Here is a 16,880-nt window from a genome sequence, read left to right as displayed (position 1 = left end):
GTTTTGTAGAATACATAGTATTTTCAGCAATTAATTTTAAAGCATTGGAAAATTTAAACGGTTCCTTTCTCTTTACCTGTCTTTAGCTATGGGATACTATTGCTACAACTATAATCAATTATCTAACTTCTTAGAGTTAGAAAGTATATTTGCTATCTAAGAGTTTAACTTTTTTGGTAGTTTTTGTCATTGTTAAGCAGCATTTTTTTTATCTTGTAATTTTTTTGGTAATTTGTAAGTACAGTAACATTGGATTTCAATTTCATTTTAGCAAAAACAACTGGAAATTGAAAGAACGACTAAGTGGTTGAAAATGCTAAAAGGATGGGAAAAATATAAGAACACTGAAAAGGTAATTAAAATAATGTTATTTCTATCTGATACTATACAAATTGAATGTGGATTTTCCTAATAAAAGCTTTTCTTAAATGATAGGAGTATTCATATTCTTGTTAAAAATTTCACTATAACTTAATTTAGTAAATTAGGAGTATTTATGTTGTAACAGAATGTCTAGTTAAGAGAATGTACTGGACAGTGTAGAGGTAGGATGGTTTCAGGAGTGATTTGCTTCAGACTCTCCATTGCGTTGCCTATGACTTAGTTTCTTTCCCTCTCTCTTCTCTGACTTCTGCACTGTCAGCTTTATCTTGAGGTTGGCTCCCCTGTGTGATCAAAATCATTGCAGTAGTTCCAGGCTTCATATCCACATGTCACACTGCTCAGGAAGAGGGCTGGCCTCTCAAAGCTTTCCCTGAAGCAGGAGCAATCTCCTTTTCAAAAGCTTCTAGCAAATCTCCCCTGAAATCTTTTTGCCCTGTACGGTTGGTGCTAAGTTTTAAACCAATTAAAACAACACACACATCTATTTAGTATCACCCCCAGTCTCCTCACAAAAGTCTTTATGCATTGGGAAGCTGTGAAATTCATGGTGGTAGAGAAAAGGGCTCTCTGGTTTTTTAATGAGAAAAGGGCTCTCTGGTTAAATAAAGTTGGGAATATCAGAACGAGCCAAAGTTAAGCAAAGTTAAGTCCTTTATTACAGGACTCCTCAGAGTCTTTATTATAACATGTGGTAGGGGGACCACACCTTGAGGGACCTTAAATTGAGTGAAACTTATTAGATGGTGGAAATCTTTTTGTCATAGGGCATCTCACAGGACTAATGTCCCTTTTCTTTTTGAGCATCCTAAATACCCTTATTTAAAGTCTCTTAGACTCTTTTATTATTTTATTTTCATCAGGTGTAAGTTCATTTTGGGATTGTTGATTTTATTAACTGTTGCTTTAGTATTAGGTTGGAACTCAAAGATGTTTTCTGAGAGGAATCAGTTTAGAGTAGAATGTGAGGTATAACATCTGTGCCCTTGTTCCTTATCATGCTGTCGCTCATACTGGCCCAAAGTTGGCACCTACTTTACCTCATGTCCTTGTGGAAAGATTGCTCAAGTGGTGATGACAGGGTACATGTTGACACACGGCACCTACCTTTCATCTCCCATTCAGTCCTGCAAAATATTTGTAGAATTATACGGCTTAATGTTCTTCTTTAGTATACATGTATCTATGAAAGTATGTAAGCCTGTGTAAAAATAAGCAATTCTACTAGGCTATTATTCTGACAGCAACTCTGGCTAATGTAGTTCCCAGGAAGAGAGATTTTAACAGAACTGTTTCCTTTGATGTGTAATTTTAAAGCCCTTTCCCACAGCTATAATGCTGGAACTATTTGATGATATATATGGTCCAATTTGATGTGAAACAAAATGTACCTTCTTAAAAGAATCGCTGCTTTCAGTTCATACCTAGTTTTAAATTGTACTGAGGCAAAAAAAAAAAAAAAAAAAAAAAAACACGTATTTTTCTTCTCTTCCAAGAGGAGGTATACGTTTTCTCTCCACAGATTCCTTACTTATGTAATGGTAATACGAAGAAATTTCTAAAAATATCTTGAAGGAAAAATACAGTTGTGATAGAGAATATTGGATGGAGTTGTTAAGAATCCAAGCTTTAATGGAAGACTTTCCATTCAGGTTGTTTGTGTTGCTTGTGTGTTCTCAGCGTGAACACTGTCTCTCCGTTTTCACTGCGCCAGTGTTAAATAGTATTGGGTTTTAAAAATATAGTCTACTGAATGCAGTTATCTCTGTTTTTTTTTTTTTTTTTAAGTTTATTTGTTTTGAGAGAGAGCAAGTGAGCATGAGCAGGGGAGGGAGAGAGTGAGAGAGAGAGAGAATCCCAAGCTGAGCAGGGAGTCTGACATGGGGCTCAATCCCACAACCGCAAGATCAGCCCTGAGCCCGTATCAAGAGTCGGACGACGACTGAGCCACCCAGGTGCCCCAAAGTTATCTCTGTTAAGTGGAGACATTACGATGTAATTAGTTGTGATGTAATTGTGTCTAAGTTGTGTCACAGCTGAGTACCTACGAAAGATACACTTGTTATTTTTTTAAAGTCAAATAATTGAATGGACCTTACATTAGCATTTTATTGTACAATGGGAAAATGGAGGCACAAAGTTTATAAATAAATTCCTCAAGGTCACACAGCTTGTTAGTCGCAAGCAGGAGATACCACGTCCAGACTCAACGGTTCATTTGTTGTATCATCTTCTATGTTGGCTTTTCCTATTGGTGTTTGTCAGCAAAAGGTCAGAGGAAGTAGAACACGGTTATAAGATGCAGTAGGGCCTTGTGTATGGTTTAAAGCTGTTTTAGATCCAGGGGCTCCTGGGTGACTCAGTCGTGTAAGCGCTTGACTCTTGATCTCAGCTCGGGTCGTGGTATCACGGATCGCGCCGCACTGACAGCATAGAACCTGCTTCGGATTCTCTCTCTCCCTCTATCTACCCCTCCCTCTGTCCCTCTCAAAATCAGTGAATAAACTTAAAAGAAAAACAAATAACATTTTTAGATCCGGACCTGAGGGACTCCTGCCTCTCTGGAGGCAGAGATGAAGGCGCTAATGGAGCAGGGAAGCTGAAAGAAAATGGAGAGGCAGTAAAGAGACAAGCAGAGTGAGCTTCGGTTTCATGGTATACACTTGCGGTTTTGCACGTCCCCCAAACTGAGCCATGTTTGGTGGGCTGAAAAGTTGACTCACTGGCCGCCATGATGATGTGGATTGGCACATTCATCACTATTTTCAAACCACTAAGGTTAGAAAGAAGTATTGAACATGTTAAGTCAGTTGATGGGTTGTTTTTCAGTTGATGGATTTTTAAAAGGATTTGTGTGACTGAAATAGCCTACTTGATTGTGTTGGCAAGGAAACAAAGATACTGGAAGCAAAGTAGATTTCAGGGAACCTTACTTTATTTTTTCTTTAAGGTTTGATGTATCATATCCATTAAATAAATTTCTAACAGTTTTAAAGGTAGTACTTTTCAAATTGGAATATTAAAATGTTGTTTACATCCAACATATAGACACTCTAAATCGTGGTTGTTAAAACTGTGGTTTCTGAAGTTGGACTAACTGAATTTCAGTTCTTTAGTTGATTAGTTTATTAGTTTTAGGACTTAGAGTTAGTTACTTTACTTTTCTGCACCTTAATTTTCTCATCCATGAAACGGGGATGATAATAGTACCTCCCTCTTTAGGAACGTGATAATATTGTAAGAAATAAGTTGATATAGAAACACATATGCTGCCTCCTAATAAATAATCTGAAAATGGTAGCGTAACTTTTATTATTAAAGTTGTTATTGTTATTTGATTGATTATACTCCTCCCCGTCATCTCCACCCACATTTCCCCTTCCTGGCACATCTCTGTGTGTCCTTCAGTATTGATCTTCCTAACTCTGTCATGTACAGTTCATGCCTCCCTTCCTCCATTACGGTATCTCTGATACAGTCTCAAGATGAGAGCCACTGTTGCGGGACCGATAAGAAGTGACCACCACAGCAGATTCACTGCCCTCACCTCAACACCTTTATTCCTAAACTTTTTCTGGTTTTCCCTTTGACATGACGACTAACCACCCCTGCATGCCTACCATTCTCCTTTTCCCACCCTGGCCCCCTCTGAGTCTGTCTCTGTCACAACATCTCCCATCAGGGTGTGACAGCTCTGTAGCAAGTACTAGATGTGACTTTATTCGATAATAAAGGAGTGCCAGCTGATGCTATAATTATCTGTTTACATGATTATTTTCACTGCTACCCACTGAGTTCCGAGGAACTTTTTCACGTTCATAGCCATAGTACCTAGTGAGTGTTGGCCACAAAGCAGGCAGTCACTACAAAGTTTCTTTTTAGAATGAACGATACTCATTTATGAATTGGAACGCACAGCTATCACCTTGTGCTGAAGTCTACTACTTAATTGAAAGCTGTGATCTCTTACGAGGCAGTGTGATTTGCCGGAAGTGGCCTGAAGTAGGAGTAAGAAGATGAAGTTCTTTGACCTCAGCACCCATTTCTCTGGGCCCTGGTCTCCCAGCATTTAAAGGGGAGATGCACTTGCTTTGCCTCCTTTACAGACTGTTAGAGCCAGTACGAGATACTACTTTGCCAGTTAAAAGATTCTCAACAAATGTGAACTGGGCTACCGTTCTGGAGAATAAGCAAATTTTATTAGTAACTGTTGTACTTGATATAATTCCTACTTTGTTTTACAAAATTTCCAAAATTTCTATGATAGTTGAAAATTTGTGATGAAGAAAATATGTTGCCATAATGTCAGTCTGTGATGTAACAGTGCAAGTATTTGAAAAACAATAAGCACAGTTTATTTATTTTAGGGTCTCATAATGTAATTTTTCCTGATATATGTGACTTTGTTTACATGCTTTACTTCATTATCTCCTAAAGCTTGAATTCCAGATGCATCCCTTTTTATATTTCTTTTGAGCTTTTTAATTGAAGTGTAGCTGACATACAATGTTAGGTTCGTTTCAGGTGTATGACATGGCGAAGTGAGAACTCTGTATGTTATGCTTACCTTTTAAGTACAGTTTCACTATCATCATTTTAATGCTTTCTGCTCTTGGATTTCTTTAATATTTTCTGATCCATGTATCTTAGTAAATTCACTTGAGCGGAACGGTGGCTACTAGCTACATGCATTGTGGTCTTGGAAAGATGGCCTTTGTTTTTTATAAAATGTAAAATCATTATCTTTTGCTAAAAGGCGGTGATATCTTGTGTGTGTCTTGGGCATATTATTTATCTTCTTTGTGATTCACTATCACCACCTAGAAAATTGGGGTAATAACAGTTGTTGATGTGATTAAATGGGAGAAACATCTATAAATAACTTAAAATAGTTTCCTGGACATAGTAAATGCTCAGTAAAAGTTATGCCTCGTTTTTCATTTTAATTCTGGAGTAGCATTGGGATCATTAATTTTTTTCTTTCTAACCTGAAGTGTCTCTCTTATTTCTTCTTGATATAATCATCCCTTGATTTTTTTTTTTTTTTAGCACATCAAATCATGACCAAATGGGGTTTATCTGAGGAATACAAAGTTAGTTTAGCATCTGAACATCAGTTCAAGTAATTCAACATATATTAAAAAACTAAAAAAAAAGAAAAAACACTTCATCTGAATAGATGTAGAAAAGGCATTTAACAAATCAAACATCCATTCCTGATAAAAACTCTCAGTTAAGTCAGAATGCAAGGAAACTTCTCTGACACGATCAAGGGCGTCTACAAAACTGCTGCTGACATCAGACTGTCATGGTGAAAGAGTAAATTTTTTTCCCCCAAGATCAGTAAGAAGACATGATATTTACTCTCATCCCTTGCTGTTTAGCATTATACTGGAGAATGTGATCAGTACAATAAGAGAGAAAAGCCATCTGTCTTGAAAGGAAGAAATCAAGCTGTCTTTTTTGTTTTAATTTTAGATTTACTGTAAGACGAAAAATGGACATTTATATATAGTTGTTGAATACAGAATTGAATGAAAACAGTAAAATAATGTCTAAAGTCTTTTCAGGTCATGTAGTTTGAGAAATACATGTAGGAACTCTTATTTTTTTATTCATTGAAAACATCAGCCTAATGGAGATTCGAGTCCACCGAAGTTACTGTTTACCTGCCATCATCTTCCACTTGACTATTGAAATTTTCCTTTTCACATTTGCAGTAATTTCCACACCTTCTGATATTCATACCTGATGCTTACAGTACAGCATCTTCACAAATGTAGCAGATAATTTGAAAATACTTTTAGTGGGTGGTACTCCTTTAAAAAGTGTAATAATACATATTACAGCTTTGGAATGAATGTAGGTGGCACACTTTCTTTAGGAAAGTAAATCTTAAATTCACTGTTCTTTTAAACCACACCCTGTTTACAGTTAATGGTGGTTAATGTTCAGTACCTGGGAAAGCTCCAAGTAGCAGAGTCTAGTTTACACAAAATCTTTCCATATGTATATGCTTGCAGTTAGAGTGACTGTGTGAGTTAGCACATGGATGATTCTAGTCACTATCTGCTGAAATTTCACATTTGAGGCGTAGTGTGTTCATACCAGGAGAACAAAGCTGAAATTACATACGGAATTTGCCTAATGAATCAACTTCATAACATTCGCTGTTTCACAATAAAAGTTCTACAGTGTTACTCATTTTAAACCATGCAATCGGTTTCATAAAGCTACATCATGACTTTGTTACTAAAGCATTAGTTTCCCAAAACTAGGTAGTATGTAGTAGGAGTTGAAACTCTGCTTATTATTTCATAACTTGTCAGCATTTCAGTTAGAACTTACATCTTATTTTCTTAGCCATACTATTAACATAGATTATTTTGATCGTAAAGGTAATTATGTACCTATTCTTACCTTACTCCTTAAGATTTCTGCCACAATTTGTTTAATCATTTCCTTGTTTGGACATTTACTTTAAAGTTTCAGGTTTTATTATGCACAACTTTGTAATGACCACAATAGATTTGTATGTTATTTTGAATAAGTAGCCTTGAGGAAAAAAAAGAGACAATCTCAAGAAGATGGAGAAGTGTATACAGTCTTAAGATTCGTAGAGTGATAGAAGTGTACAAGGACCCAAAGAGTTGATGAAGCTGATGATTTATTCTTCATTTCGTTCAAAGGTGATGGCAAGGTATTCCTGAAGAGCTACCAAAATTGAAAAGAGGAGAGGGAAAGGGAGAGGCAGGGAGGGGGGGTGGTGGGTTGGAAGGGAGAGACAGGGAGGCCAGGAGTCAGGGAGAGAACTGAAAATTGAGGGTGGAGTTAGCCGAAGATAACAGGATATGTTATGTTGACACATTCTGGAGAGCCCCAGAGAGGGGTTGCTGCAGGAAAAGATATTGGGGGTTCCAGTATTTACACGCCATGAAAACACTTGTGGGACAAGGCGACCTTTTTGTTATTTGGAGCCTTTTAGACGAATGGGGGAAAAGGAAGAAAGTACATAACTAGTTAATTATATCAACAGGGAATGTGTAAATCGTGTTCACACCTTAAAAAAGAGCACTGATTATGCTTTCATTTTGTATGAGGGGTGCCTTTGTAATGGCATGAAAATACTGAAATGTACTAGTCATATTACCACCTTCTTACTTGTGACTTCTTTCTGTGTATGTCTCCATCACTATCCAAAGAGGAGAGATGATAGGATCCAAGTGTGCCATGTCAAAATGTATCATTTGTCATGGATACTTTGAAAACAAAGGACTGACAGATATTAATTAGTTTGATTTGAGGGATCAATCTAAGATTTGGTCATTTGTAACCTTCAATTTATGTTTCTTTTAATAAGTTTCATAGGAGAATTTACAAAGGAATCCCACTCCAGCTCAGAGGTGAAGTCTGGGCTCTACTTCTGGAGATCCCTAAAATGAAAGAAGAGACAAGAGACCTTTATAGTGTGAGTATCTACAGCTAACTTGTTTTGAAATTGAAAAGTAAAACCCATTTCCTTTTGCTTTCAAGGTGATGTAAGATATTCATGTCATTTGAAGTTATATTAAAATTACAGTACATTGAGTTTTCTAAGAACATGTTATTTTCTATATCAGTCGGTCAGTATCAAGTGCTTTTCGTGTACTTGAAATGATCAGTGTTGGGGCATATTCGTGAGGAAAACGGACTAACCCCTCATCGCAGCTGCCCTCTGGCAGTGTGGTGTCACTAAAGAGATCTACGGTTCCCCCTCATGGACATGGTGGGAAGACGGCTGTGGGACTACCGTTATTCAACAGCTGCCTGTGTGTGCTTGACTGTTTGCTTCTGGGCATGAGAAAAAAGTTTGCCTCCAAGATTAGTAGGTATTTCCCAGTTTTGTTATTTATTAATAAAAAGTCCAACTTTTGACTCCGTGATGAGTAACACTTCCCTTAAACTAGCTAATGTGTTAAATTTGTCTAGTCATTCCTTCAATACCCTTTCTAAACCTACCTTTTATATCAGTGTTTGAAAGGAATAGGAAACATACCTAAAAATCATTCTGAAATATATTCCTCAGAAAATGTAAATAAATGGAATAAATTAAAGTAGAATACAATGGCTAACAGAAAAATTATTTATAATTTAAACCCAGTACCAATCATAAAGGGAGCTTTGGAATACTCTTGATACTTTCTTTTCTTTTTCATATAATGTGTGTGTGTGTGTGTGTGTGTGTGTGTGTGTGTGTAAAATTTTATCAAGATGAAAGAAAAAAAAATGGTTAATTTTAAAGAGTTACTTATTTTGTGTGTCTTAAACATTTTTTAAATTTGCTATTTGGGCCCTACCCGGACTATGGGTTTATGTCTTAGGATTTTAGAGTTTCAAATTATTTTAGCCTGTTGATAAGATAATTTGCTTTTAGTACCACAGTTTTAGAGCCAGTATTGAAAGTGATGTCTGAGAAAACATACAGAATGTAACCCCAGCCCCTAGAACAGTGTGCCTGGCTACGTAGTAGTGCTCATTAAATTTTGGTTGAGTTAATGAGAGAACACAGTTCCTCTTCCTTCGCCTGCTCCATTCGTTTCCTTGGGCTGCCACAGAGTGCCACAAACTGAGTGGCTCAGCACAGCGGCAGTGTCTTCTGTCTCACTTCGGGAGGAGAGAAGTCTGACGTCAGGGTGTTGGTGGGCCCAGGGTTTCTCTTCAGGCTCGGGGACACTCCTTCCTGCCCCCTCCTCGCTGCGGGGATTGCCGGTGCCCCCCGGGCACGCCTGGGCCCGCAGCCACATCCCTCGTCTCCGCCTCGTCTTCACGTGGCCTTCTCCCTGTGCACATCTGTGTGTCCCACCTGATAAGGACGCCAGGTACTGGAATTGGGGTCCATCCTAATCCAGGATGGTCTCATCTTAACTTGATGACATTTGCAAAGACCCTAGTCCCCAAATCAGGTCACATTTCCAGGTTCTGGATAGATGTGAATTTGGGGAGGGGGCCCTGTTCGACCCAGCACAGGTACTGGTAGCAGCACGGTGCTTTCAGTGCTTTTAGATGTTTTCTCTGTGGCATAAAATGATCCGGGCACTGGTTCACACGAGAGATCCATTCAGTACGTGCCAGTTGTACGATAGCAACCACAGAGGAAATGACTGGCCCGTCAGTACTTCCATCCCTTTCGAACACTGCCATCAGTTCCTCTTTTGACTCTGAGTTTTCCCGGCATCATTACTTGATCTTCTTCCTTTCCCATTCCTTCCTACTCTCCCTTCTCCAAAGATGGTGTGAACTGCCCTCTTCAGGTTGGAACTTCACTAGGAGTCGAACTGCTGAGATTTTTCTCAGGTGGGTGAGATGGTCCCTGGCTCCTGAGCTGGCGCTCTTGTCTACCACTTCCTCCTATTCTTTTAGTTGCACCTCAGTGTCATCCGCCTCTCTTGTGTCCGTGATCGGTCTCACGGCCGGCGGTTCAGTCCGTCGCGGTTAACTGCCTCACCTAGGGCCTTCTCAGCCTCACCTACAGGCGTCATAATCTTGTTGGCCCAACACACAGGGATATCCCGAGTTTGCACATAAATGCTTTCTGCCGTTCTTCCACCTTCAGGTTTATAGGGTCATTAGATCCGATTTCTTTGAAATGAAATGTGTGTTTTGTATTATTGTTGACACTCCTGGGTCTCAGCCGCCCAGTCCCAGAGATAACCAAGAAGCTGCTTTCCCTCCTTGCACTGAGGTAAGAAATATGCTTGATTTCCTGTATTCTGTACTCTTGTGTAAACAGGCAATGACATCATCTTTCTGACCCGTTACTTTTTTTTACTACTTAACTGGGATTTGCTTCTGTCTTGAGGCCTTTTTATGTTGCATTTCCTTGTCCTATAGAGAAAGTAATACTACAGACATATTTGGGTGTTTTTCTGCCTTTGAACTATTTTATCATGTCCTATCAAACATTTCTTTCTGTCTTTAGACTTCTCAGTTTTTGCCAGGAGGCCTGTAGAATGATAATTGAAACCTCTTTACTTGCCCATTACCTTAAAAAAAATTAAAGAACAAATATGAACAGATTATCATTTTTGAACTAAATTTTGGTATCAACTTTTGTCAGTGATAGTATACAATAACATTTTAGTGGTCATGTGATTCTAATACAGTACTGTAAATATCTTCCTCTGTATTTAGGACTTTGAAGTAGACCATGGTTACTCATCATGATTTTAAAAGCTACAGAAACTGCCATTCTCCAAGCTCCTGCCTCAGAACCCAAGAGTACACATAGTCATGAAACACTTAACACATACACTCATATTCCGGATAGCCTACTTCTTTCTACTTTTAGCTGAAGTCGAGAATTAGCAGTTGTGTTTTTATATGTGTTCGTTGGAGTTAAGACAGATATAGATAGATATAGATATATACACCAGTACATGGTAAATGAGTCAGTTATAATAGCGTATGTAGATGCTTAATTATACTTAAGCGTGGTTAAGTATAGATTAGTATAAATTTTAATCTCTTATCTAGTTAAACTTGGGAGATTAAATATATTCACGTAGCTCCCTTCCTCCCTGAAATGCCACTAAATTGACAGCAGTTTTTGAAAAAGCAAGCCCGCAAGGAATATGAAAATGGAAGAGAGAATGCTGCCAATTTTTGGAAACCAGAATTCAGACAAACATTTAATAAACTTAGCAGACCCGGGAAAATGAAATCCTAGGCTGGCTGTGGGAGATGGGAGACGCAACCTGATTTATATCTCAGAGTCTCCAGAAGTCTTGGTAGTTGCCAACTCCAGGTACCTCTGGGAGTGGAAGGGAAGCTGAAAACAGTGGAAGCGGTTCAGAGTCCGGTGGCAGAAGCAGTGAGACCCCCGAGGTCCCTCTGCAGCCCTGGCTCAAGGCTGAGGTCTACTGTTTGGAGAGAGTGAACCAGAGGCCTCTGGACTGGAGAGGACACACACGTTGCGGAGGGTGGGGCCGCTGTGACCAGGGCACGGAAGAGTACATGTCCTGCACTGGGGGCGTCCCAGCCTCTCCCCCTGTACTCCCTGAACGTTGGCAGCCACGTGCTTGGCTTCCCGGCAGGAGCCCAGAAGACACTTCTCTGGGGGACCTGCCCAGCCCCAGAAAATACACCCAGACGTACTGGCTTCAGGGGGACCCCCCAGTGAAGCTGCCCAGCCACGTCACTCTACAGTGAGGACACGGTGGTGAAGCCCCACCTCCGCACACAGAGCTTTCCATCAGCTTCTAGTGTTGTACTTTTAAATAGAAGCAGACGACGAAATACCTCTGTTCATTTGAGGAAAGGAGCTAACATGAAAGACAAACGAGAACAAATGGAAAAAAAAACTTGTAAGAAACAGACTATACAGCAAGAAGAAAACTTAAAAAAAAAAAACAACCCATCACAGATATCTTCAGAGGGATTGAAATAGATGTTACATCCATAAAGCAAGTACAGGATGCTATTAAAAGGAAACTTTGAGAACAACAGAGAGTTATTAATTACAAAAAATCAAAATAGAACTGAAAGATTTTAGGGAAGTTTGAGAATAACAATTGAAGGAGTTTTCCAGAAAGATGATAAAGTCAAAGAGATGGAAAGTAATAGAGAAAATATAAGAAGATTAAATGACAGCCCAGGAGATCCCACACTGTGATAGCAAGAGTTCCAGAAAGAGAAAATGGGAATGCGGCAGGAAGGTTTGAGGAAATCGACACAGGAGTTACTGAAGAAATTACTCAGAACTGAGAGATGGGAGTCCGAGTTGTTAAGATTGAAAAGATCTGTCAAGTGCCCAACCCCGTGGATAAAAATAGATACAAATCAAGCACAGAAATGTAAAGTTTCAGAATGTGGAGAGAAAATTGCTTACAAGCTTCTAGAGAGAAAAAGATTTCATACAAAGAAACCAGAATTAGAGTTGCAACACCGGAAGCTCTAGAAGACAGTAAAGGCAGTGCCTTTTGAGCAGAAGTAGTTTCCAGCTTAGAATTCTAAAACAGCCAGACAGTTAAGTAAGGAGGTAGAATTATCAGACATTCAGAGTTTCAAAAAAATTTACCTTCCGTACACCCTCCACAGGAGCTACTGGAGGATGTGCCCCTCCAGGACAAGGGAATAAACCAAGAAAGAAGATGTGAGACCCAGGAAACAGGGGACCCAAGCGAAGGATGGCCCAGCTGAGGGTGAAAGGGACACCCCACACCCCGGCTGTGCAGCACATCCTGAGGTCCGGGAGCCCAAGGCTGGAGCTGGACAGGAGGCTGTGGCAGAACACCCGCAAGAAGTGGAAATGGGAGAGTACCTTTTCCCCGGCAACAGCACCAGAGGAGATCAGTGCGGCTTCGAGTGAGTTTGGGATTGGATTAGCAGCAAGCAAACAGAAAATGAAGCAACTCAAGAAAGAAGGCAGTGATTAGCTTGAAGGAAAACAAAAACACTGTGCTGGAAAGCAACAAGAACTCATAATGGACTGCGTGGCCCAGCTGTGAAGTGCTTTTGCGTAGTCTGAGCAGTGCAAACTCGGAGAAGTTCTTCCTTCAGAATTAAAATCTGTATGGTTAAGATGAATGAGAGAAGGTGGTGGGAAGAGGAGAGGATGGGTGTGAGGGAGACCCGAGTCGGGAGAGGGTGGGGGGGATGGGTGGGAGGGACGCTCTTCATTGTGTGCCTTTTCATATTCGTTGGTGAGCCATGGGCTTCATTGGTGAGCCATGGGCGTGGTCTTCCTAAACGAAAACAGCTTTTAAATGAGAATTATGTTTTGATTTATTATTTTAATGAGAATTATTTTCAACAACTGATTTCCATAAAAACATGCTTTCTTCCCCTCTTTTTTCTCTTCAGAAATTAAAGCACAGAGCACGGGGCTGTTCACCTGACATCAGACAAATAGACCTTGACGTCAACCGCACATTTAGGGACCATATTATGTTTAGAGACCGTTATGGTGTTAAGTAAGTAAAGTTTGAAATATAAATGGCATTTATAAATAGTGTTTACTAAAGTCTTCATTAACTTAAAACATGAGTAAATAGAATGTCTTATATGAACTATAATTTTGATGTATGTCCTAAAAGCTTAAGCTCGTTTGGTCTGTGTTGTATGAAACTTAGGATCTAGGTTAACTGAAATTTTTTAACCTTTGATGTAGTAGATGCCGTACAGTTGGTAAGGAATCATTTTATGATCCAAGAAGGGTTAAAAATACAGTAGCTACTTTTATTACAATCTTAGTAAAGAAATTTGAGATTGTGTTACTTTTTGAGAACCATGTCAGTGACAGATAGATCCCTATAAATTTGACCCCAAAGCATAGCTGAAACAAAAAAAGAGGAATGGATGAATGAATGAGTACTACCGTTTATGAACGAGAGGGATAGTTTTGTTGACCTCAGGATCAGGTAGAGTTCAACAAAAGAAACAGAAACCTGGTGAGAGGTGTGTATTCAGAGATTTATTGAGAGGAGTTGGTTTATACAGTAGCGGGGGCTGGCGAGGCACGTCCCCTGATGGGGAGGCAGGCCATCAGAAAGGACAGGCTGGCACTCGTGAGCACAAGCCGGGCTGCTTTCCACAGAAAGAGCTGCTCCAGGGAAGCCTCACATCGCTCTTAAAACCTTTCAACCGATTGAATCAGGCCCAGCCAGACTATCTAGGACAATTGCCCCTACTTAAAGTCAGCTGATTATAGATTGTAATCGCATCTACCAAATACCTTCTTTCAATAACACCTAGGTTAGCTTTTGAATAACTGGGAGTTGTAGCCTAACCAAGGTGACACATAAAGCTGACTGTGACCGTGTATCCTTGTCGACTCAGTTTCCGAATACAGATAAATACAAGGCCATACTTTTGCCTAACGCGATTTTGCCTAGGACTGAAACTATGCTAGTCCTTACCCCACAAGAGGATGCAAAGTCTTCGGTGATGGTTACTCTTCTGCTTTGATATTCTAAAACCTAAATACTGCGATACAAAGTTAATTATTATTAATATATCTAATATAGCTAATACATTAGGTGAAAAGGGAAAAGGAAGGAGGAAAACAAAAATATTTTAAAATGTATATATTTATGTATACACACACACACACACACACACACACACACACACACACACACACACACATTCATGCCAAAATAAGAAACGCTCAGAACAGTGATAACCGTCATTTCTGTGGCTGGGCACGTGGTGGTGGCTGGGTGCCACTACACATTTCATATTCCCTTTGTCCTCTGCAAATACCTCAGCTGGTAGTGGTTCTCTACCTGGTGGGATGACCTAACTGTTAATTCTGGACCATTAGCCGTCCTGCCTGAATTAGATTGCTGTATTTTTCCATTGACTTCAATCGCAAGGTTTGGTTATACTAAGAGACCTCCTAAGTATTCTCCTGTGTTCTGGACATAGTCTTCCTTACATCCATTATGTAGTAGCAACTCAGTTTCTCCTTAGTAACCAGGATCAACCCCTCCAACCAGTACAGTCAGCCTCCTTCGCCTGGTGACTCAGAGGCTTGAGGAGCCCAAAGTGGCTGGGTGGCAATCTCAACTACCAGTTCAGTGGGATCACTCCTAGACCAGCAGCGTGTAAGGCTGATGGGATGGGAAGCAAACATTTTGCTAGTGGACTACTAGGGATCATAGTGGGTTGAGCCATCCCCATTTCTGCCGCTTGAATCTTGGAACCCAGTTCCTGGCTGTGGGACAGACAGCACCATGTAGTGGGGGCTTATTGAGAGCACATACAGCTTCCCACGTGATGTGGCCCCAGCCCTGCACGGTATTGTACTGAGCTGGCACTGTAACAGGCTTCGCAAGGCCTCCATAGTTGTGTGAAGCTGGCTGCTCCCATGTGGTTGATTTTGTAGTGAGAATAGTTCAGTGAAGGATGGCAACAAGTTTGAGAGATTGTGAAGCCCTTTGTGATTTTTGGTGTCAATTTTATCAGAATGAATGTCCTCTAACCTTGAATTTAGACTGTATAGATTATCGTTCACATTTGAGCTGGGGGTCATTTCTTTATTACAACAGTGATTTTGTCTGGATTATCTGTTTTGAGGCAAACTGTTTATTTGTTTAAGTTTGTGTTTTTAAAAATAGGTGAAATAAGTAAATTGTGTTTAATATAAATTCTCTTTTCTCTAGGCAACAGTCCCTATTCCATGTTCTTGCTGCATATTCTATTTATAACACGGTAAGTTGGAGCACACCCACCCACAGCTCTTTGGGCTGTATTCTGAGGAACTGGAGGAACTCTTGGGGCTCTCCCTGCCTCTGTGGGTCTTTTCAAGGCTCCTCTGGTGACCCTGGGGTCTTAGAACAGAGCCACTTTGAAGTGGGAAAAACCACCGCATGCCAGTGAATCTCTCATTTTCCCCTCTTTCTCTGGATTGTTTTGTTGTTTTGTGATGTTGTTTGTCTTGTTTTTATTTTACACAGTAGCGCTGAGAATGAGCAGGGCTAGAAGTTTAGGGAGTCAGTGGGCAGATTAATTTTTGCTTGACCCTTGAACATTCCTCACCACCCCTGGGACCGAGGTTGCCTTTCAGGGTATGGACCTACTTGCCAAGCCCAGGAGCAGGCTAAAAGTAAACTTTTTGGTAATGGAACATGTTGTTCTTAACGTATTTATAACTCAGGGGAAGATAATAATTTGGGGAAAGATAAATTAGTGTTGAACCTAATGTGGATGTTAAATAAATGCTTGTTGACTGGGTTCTAAGGAGGACAACCTTGAACCTTGAGTGTGTAATTTCTATTATAGTAAAGCGTTTCAGTTATGAGAAAGTTCAAGCTAGGACAAGTTAAAGAGTTTATTAAAGGCCATTTCATAGAAATGAAGCAGTGGTTGGGCCTCATGGAATTTGGAGCTGGACAGTGAGAGTGAGAAGACTTCACTGAGAAAAGAGCTATACTCTCTGTCTTTTCCACTCTGAGGCCATGTGGTAACTCTGATTATCTCTGTAAACTGTTTGTCCCACTGTCTCTGTCCAGATTCCTTTCTTTGCCTACTTTTCACTTTTCCCATGGCTAAAATAGCACCCACAGAATGGTCGACATGACCATTCTTTCAAATTGCATTCCACCATCTGATTACAGATCTCCTGGAGAGAGTATGGGATTAGTCAGTGCAGCCAATTAACTGTTCCCCTGGGGTCAGGTGACCTCTTCTACTCCAGCAGCTTTGGTTCATGTGGCACAAACATGAAGCCCTAAGGCCCCATCGTAAGCAGGGAGTATGGGGAGAGTAGGCAATTCTCAGAGAAGGGACAGAGACTGGTTGGGTATCCCAAAATGTGTCTATATAAAGGCCTAGAAATCCAGAGGAAAAGAGACAGCAATCTGGAAACTGTAGGAGGAGAGAAATTTGCCAGCATTTGAACAAAGAGGGGGAGTATTGAACTGAGAATCATACATACAAAGGAAAAATAAACCTAGCACTCTTTACAGAAGGTATAATGGTATTGAATAGGAGATAATAAAAATACATGCAGCTTTAGA

The 16,880-nt window shown here is 40.0% G+C and overlaps 1 protein-coding gene across 6 annotated transcripts in view; it reads left to right on the top strand.

The window, feature by feature from the left end:
* Positions 1–16,880, top strand: part of USP6NL (USP6 N-terminal like) — a 180,041-nt gene that overhangs the window by 125,177 nt on the left and 37,984 nt on the right. For 5 of the 6 annotated variants that reach the window (XM_042944849.1, XM_042944850.1, XM_042944848.1 and 2 more), the window contains 4 exons: positions 272–352; positions 7,742–7,849; positions 13,222–13,331; positions 15,525–15,573. In XM_042944849.1, the coding sequence (XP_042800783.1) occupies positions 272–352; positions 7,742–7,849; positions 13,222–13,331; positions 15,525–15,573 (348 nt within the window). Of the gene's footprint in view, positions 1–271; positions 353–5,470; positions 7,082–7,741; positions 7,850–13,221; positions 13,332–15,524; positions 15,574–16,880 lie in introns of those variants that run through there. The other variant, XM_042944854.1, reaches the window with a different exon arrangement.

This window comes from Panthera leo, chromosome B4, assembly GCF_018350215.1.
Source record: "Panthera leo isolate Ple1 chromosome B4, P.leo_Ple1_pat1.1, whole genome shotgun sequence".
NCBI classification, from domain to species: domain Eukaryota; kingdom Metazoa; phylum Chordata; class Mammalia; order Carnivora; family Felidae; genus Panthera; species Panthera leo.
The sequence above is the reverse complement of the archived record's forward strand: the minus strand, read 5'-3'. Positions and strand labels throughout refer to the sequence as shown.